Below are 6,453 nucleotides of genomic sequence, written 5' to 3' on the forward strand. Positions count from 1 at the left end.
TGTATTAAAGTAAGACCACATGTAAAAGGTGTGAAAATGAATTACAGTAAAAACAAAGAGGTTCTGGGTAAAACCAGGTCCTGATCAGATTCAGACAAACTGCTCTTTATTGACGTTCATCAATAACTCGATCAGTTGTGCTGAGCCTATAAAAAAAGCACCATAAGACAAAGAGATCACCACAAACAACACGTTTTCATAACCAGGAGAACCGTTACACACGACTCTGTATTACTGACCAACACTGACCGCAGTGTGGTCTTTCTAACACAGTATCAAAAGCAGCAAAAGAATGAATAAATAAATAAATGCATAAATATTTAACATAAACATGTAAAGTGAGTGGCATAGTTTAAAATGACTCGTAGCACCTTAAGAGAAAATAAGAGCCCAGCACTGCAGAGCTGAGAGGGGCATTGTGGGTAAAGTGTCTCCTGGAGGATTTCACACGGAGGACGTCTCCTCCCGCCGACTCTGCAGCGTTCCGGACAGCGTGTCCGAGTCCAGCAGCTCCACCACATTGTAGGGGGCGCAGTCCTCTAGTCCCAGTTTGCCGCAGGCCCACCCGCACACGCCTTTCTCCAGGTCGCCCACCGCCTGCCACCACGCCCCGATGCTCCAGGACAGCTGAGTGGCCGCTGCGTACGCCGCTACACCCACACACAGCAGCACCATGAGCAGCGGGTAGCTCAGCACCAGCAGGGGACAGACCAGCACCTTGTGTAGGAACGTGCGGTCCTCATTGAACACCAGGAAGATGTTGTACCAGGTCAGGGTGCCATAGTAGAATGAAGTGATGAAGGCCAGCAGGAAGATGAAGGGCAAGCAGGACAGGCTCCAGAGCAGCACATGTGGACCCCGTCCCGCCTCCAGCCTGCACACAGCATGCCGGGGTCCTGGACCCTCACATTCCTCATCCAGACGCTCTTTAGAACGAGCCATGTCCCTCAGCTCCCGCTCGGTGAGGGTCAGCCGAATCTCCACCAGCTCGCCCTTCCTCTTCCCCCGAGTGATTGTTCCCGTAAGAGTCACGAAACGGCCGTCTGCAGGAGGGTCCCAAACAGCTGTGGAAAACATCAACATCTGCTCAGTACAGACATAACCAAACACGACCCACACAGCTGTGGAAAACATCACCATCTCAGTACAGACATAAACAAACACGACCCACACAGCTGTGGAGAACATCAACATCTGCTCAGTACAGACATAAACACCTCCAACACCAAAAAACCAAGACCCACCCAGCTGTGGAGTACATCAACATCTGCTCAGTACAGACATAAACACCTCCAACACCAAAAAACCAAGACCCACCCAGCTGTGGAGAAAATCAACATCTGCTCAATACAGACATAAACAAACACCTCCAACACCAAAAAACCAAGACCCACCCAGCTGTGGAGTACATCAACATCTGCTCAGTACAGACATAAACACCTCCAACACCAAAAAACCAAGACCCACCAAGCTGTGGAGAACATCAACATCTGCTCAATACAGACAAAAACAAACACCTCCAACACCAAAAAACCAAGACCCACCCAGCTGTGGAGAAAATCAACATCTGCTCAATACAGACATAAACAAACATGACCCACCCAGCTGTGGAGAACATCAACATCTGCTCAATACAGACATAAACAAACATCAAAAAACACAACCCACACAGCTGTGAAAAACATCAACATCTGCTCAATAATAAAATAAACCAACAATCATCACCAACATCCAAAACACAACAAACACCAACAGAAAATTTAAAGACTCAAAACCAGCAACTAACATCAACAGCTACCCAATACAAACAAAAACACACAGAAACAAACCAACCCTAACCCTAAAAACAACAAAAGGCCAAAAACATCACACACTGTAAAACACCAAACACCCAAAAACACCTGGAAACAACAAACACGCAAAAACAAAACACCTACAAACACCACACACTAAAACAAACACCTACAAACACCAAACACTGTAAAACAACAAACACCCCAAACAAAACACCTCGAAACAACAAACAACCAAATACAAAACACTGTTAAACACCTAAAAACACCATGTGCTATAAAACAGGCAACACCCAAAAACAAAACATGTAAAAACAACAATCAGAAAATAAAACACCTACAAACAACAAACACCCAAAAAACTACATACCTGAAAACAAAAAACACTGTAAAACACCCAACAGCAAAACACCTAAAAACACCAAACACTGTAAAACAACAAACATCCAAAAACAAAACACTTAAAATCAACACCGACAAACAACACTGGGAAACAAACTATAAAACAAACATTGTGAAACAACAAACACTGAGAAACAACAAATACTGAAACAACAACAAACACTGAAACAACACTGCAAAACAACAAACACTGTGAAATAACAAATACAAACAACAAACACAGTGAAACAACAAACATCATAAAACAAACACCATAAAACAAACACAAACAACAAACACTGTGAAACAACAAACACTGTAAAACAAACACTGTGCAACAGCAAACACTGTGAAACACCCAACACAAACACTGTAAAACAACAAACACAATGAGAAAACACTGAAACAACACTGTAAAACAAACAATGTGAAATAATACAAACAACAAACTGTGAAACAACAAACACAATGAAACAACAAACACTGTGAAACAACAAACACAATGAAACAACAAAACACAGTGAAACAACGAACACAATGAAACAACAAACACAGTGAAACAACAAACACAATGAAACAACAAACACAATGAAACAACAAACACAGTGAAACAACAAACACAATGAAACAACAAACACTGTGAAACAACAAACACAGTGAAACAACAAACACAATGAAACAACAAACACAATGAAACAACAAACACAGTGAAACAACAAACACAGTGAAACAACAAACACAATGAAACAACAAACACAGTGAAACAACAAACACAGTGAAACAACAAACACAATGAAACAACAAACACAGTGAAACAACAAACACAGTGAAACAACAAACACAGAGAAACAACAAACACTGTGAAACAACAAACACTGTGAAACAACAAACACAGTGAAAAAATAAACACTGAAACAACAAACACTGTGAAACAACAAACACAATGAAACAACAAACACTGAAACAACAAACACAATGAAACAACAAACACTGTGAAACAACAAACACAGTGAAACAACAAACACAGTGAAACAACAAACACTGTGAAACAACAAACACAGTGAAACAACAAACACAATGAAACAACAAACACAATGAAACAACAAACACAGTGAAACAACAAACACAATGAAACAACAAACACAGTGAAACAACAAACACAGTGAAACAACAAACACAATGAAACAACAAACACAGTGAAACAACAAACACAGTGAAACAACAAACACAGAGAAACAACAAACACTGTGAAACAACAAACACTGTGAAACAACAAACACTGAAACAACAAACACAATGAAACAACAAACACAATGAAACAACAAACACTGAAACAACAAACACAATGAAACAACAAACACAATGAAACAACAAACACTGTGAAACAACAAACACAGTGAAACAACAAACACTGTGAAACAACAAACACAATGAAATAACAAACACTGTGAAACAACAAACACAGTGAAACAACAAACACAATGAAACAACAAACACTGTGAAACAACAAACACAGTGAAACAACAAACACAATGAAACAAACACAATGAAACAACAAACACTGTGAAACAACAAACACAATGAAACAACAAACACAATGAAACAACAAACACTGTGAAACAACAAACACAGTGAAACAACAAACACAATGAAATAACAAACACTGTGAAACAACAAACACTGTGAAACAACAAACACAGTGAAACAACAAACACAATGAAATAACAAACACAGTGAAACAACAAACACAATGAAACAACAAACACTGTGAAACAACAAACACAGTGAAACCCAAGCGTCTGTTTCTCTCTCACCTTCTCCCGGCGGGGAGCTGAGGGCTCCATCCATTCCCTCTGACCCCTCGCCCTCTCCTATTACTGCTGACCCCTCGCCCTCATCCTGGTCCTCCGCCTCTGAGCAGTAGATGATCTCCTTTTTCTTCTTCTTCTTTTTCCGTGTTCTGGTGGTCTCCTCCACCTCCCCTGGCCTGCGCAGCACCGGGGTGACGACCTCCGGGCCCGATTCCCCCTCCATCCCAAAAACCCTGCAGGTCCATCAAACAGAGGAGTCAGTGACAATCACCCCACAGCAGAGCTTCAGATCCCAGCTTAAACTAAGGCGAGAGAGCAGGGTGGGTTCCTCCTGGAACATGATGGAGGGACCCTGCCGGTGAACATGCGCTGAAGAAGCCTAACTGTGTGCTGGTAATTAGCCCAGCTCAGAGAGCTTATTCTTCAGTTTCGTTTTGGAATTTTACGTTCCGCCTTAAATGCTGCAGCTATTACGTTCTACTGCTTGAAGTGCCAGAATGTAACTGCTGCATTTAAGGTGGAACGGAAAATTCCATCAACACTCCCACTGAAACCACGTCTACAGTAAATGATAATAGCTAATCAGACAGCATTGATCTCCTATCAGTCCTGAATGCCCGTCTGAACTGGATCTGCTCCAGTTAACCCAGTAAACCCAGTGCAGTCCGAGCTCATGAGCATGAATGGGCGTCGCTGCTTTAGCGAGAAACACTGAAGCAGCGCATTCACACATCAGCACCGCTGCGGCTGAAGCTCCATCATACAGATACTGTACGACGAGTGATCGGATAACTGATTGATCATTTTATTGATCGGACTGCCACTCACCTCATATCCAAGGCTCTCCGCGTGCTGCAGCGATGCCTGGACTCGGAAACGAATCGGTTCTTTAGTATCGGTTCTTTTCAGTATAACAGACGAACCGATTCACAGGACGAAATAAATCGATTCATAATCAAACTGGAACATCCATCCATCCATCCATCCATCCATCCATTCATCCATTCATCCATAGATTTTCTAAGCCGCTTCTGTTTTTACACAATTCCGTCTCGCAGCGTTAAATACGACACTGTAGACCACGAGACCACCGCCAGACTGAAGATCGATTCCTCTCTCCGCCTCCTCATCCCTTCATTTTCCTTCAGCTCGCAAAAATGAATATGTGACTTATAAGGCTAACTCTGCGGAATGGTCACTAATATTCAGTAACACTGTTAATATATTTTTGATAAAGACTAATACCAATTAATACTGACACACTCAAGAATAAACATATATCGTTGAATCGGACAGCCGAAAAGAATCGATTCTGTAAACCTCTAAATCTATAACAGCTGCAGAAAAAACAACAGCATCAATTATTATTATTATTATTATTGTTGTTGTTGTTGTTGTTGTTGGGGTGCACTCTGTGTACTTCTGGTGCCGGTCCCAAGCCCGGATAAATGGTGAGGGTTGCGTCAGGAAGGACAGCCGGCATAAAACTTGTGCTAAACTATCACGCGGATCACGAATATGATGCTAAACCGGATCGGTCGAGGCCCGGGTTAACAATGACCGCCTCCGGTGCTGTTGACCAGCAGGGTGCCGGTGGAAATTGGACTACTGTAGGTCAAAGACCATCAAAGAGGAGAGGAGGAAGGCGGGTTAGACGGCAGCGAGAGAGAAGGAAAGGCAGGAGTGTGGAGGTTAGAGTAGGGACTCTGAACAGAGGGACAATGACTGGTAAAGGCAGAGAGCTTGCAGACATGATGGAGAGAAGGAAGGTAGATATTCTGTGTGTCCAGGAGACCAGATGGAAAGGAAGCAAGGCCAGGAACATTGGAGGTGGATTCAAACTGTGCTATCATGGTGTAGAGAGGAAGAGAAATGGAGTAGGGATAATCCTAAATGAAGCTTGGGAAAAGTGTTCTGGATGTAAAGAGAGTGTCAGACAGGATCATGAGCCTGAAGTTGGAGGTTGATGGTGTGATTTTGAATGTTGTCAGTTCATGTGCACCACAGGTTGGTTGTCAGTTAGAGGAGAAAGCGGAATTTTGGAGTAAGATGGATGAAGTGGTAGATGGTGTCCCTAGAGAGGAGAGATTGGTGATTGGTGCAGACTTCAATGGTTGGTGAAGGGAACAGAGGGGATGAAGAGGTGCTGGGTATGTATGGTGTGAAAGACAGAAATGCGGAAGAGATGGTTGTAGATTTTGCAGAGAGAATGGAAATGGCTGTGGTGAACACGTATTTTCAGAAGAGGGAAGAACACAGGGTGACATACAAGAGTGGAGGGAGGTGCACACAGGTGGATTATATCCTTAGCAGGAGATGCCACCTAAAGGAGATTGGAGATTGTAAAGTGGTGCCAGGGGAAAGTGTAGCAAGGCAGCATAGGGTGGTTGTCTGTAGAATGAGATTAGAAACAAAGAAGAGGAAGAGAGTGAAGACAGAGCCAAAGATTAGATGGTGGAAGCTGAAGA

General features: G+C 42.8%; 1 protein-coding gene across 1 annotated transcript; it reads right to left on the minus strand.

Annotated features, from left to right (window-relative positions):
• Positions 1-68: 68 nt before the first annotated feature.
• On the minus strand, positions 69-5,331 carry tmem169a (transmembrane protein 169a). Its single transcript, XM_017687115.2, has 3 exons — positions 4,814-5,331; positions 3,989-4,218; positions 69-1,064 (listed from the first exon to the last, which is right to left on the minus strand). The coding sequence occupies exons 1-3, from the start codon at positions 4,816-4,818 to the stop codon at positions 445-447; spliced, it is 855 nt and encodes a 284-aa protein (XP_017542604.1). The 5' UTR covers positions 4,819-5,331; the 3' UTR covers positions 69-444.
• Between the last annotated feature and the right edge of the window lie 1,122 nt (positions 5,332-6,453).

The sequence above is a fragment of the Pygocentrus nattereri genome, chromosome 25 (assembly GCF_015220715.1).
Source record: "Pygocentrus nattereri isolate fPygNat1 chromosome 25, fPygNat1.pri, whole genome shotgun sequence".
Classification (NCBI taxonomy): Eukaryota; Metazoa; Chordata; class Actinopteri; order Characiformes; family Serrasalmidae; genus Pygocentrus; species Pygocentrus nattereri.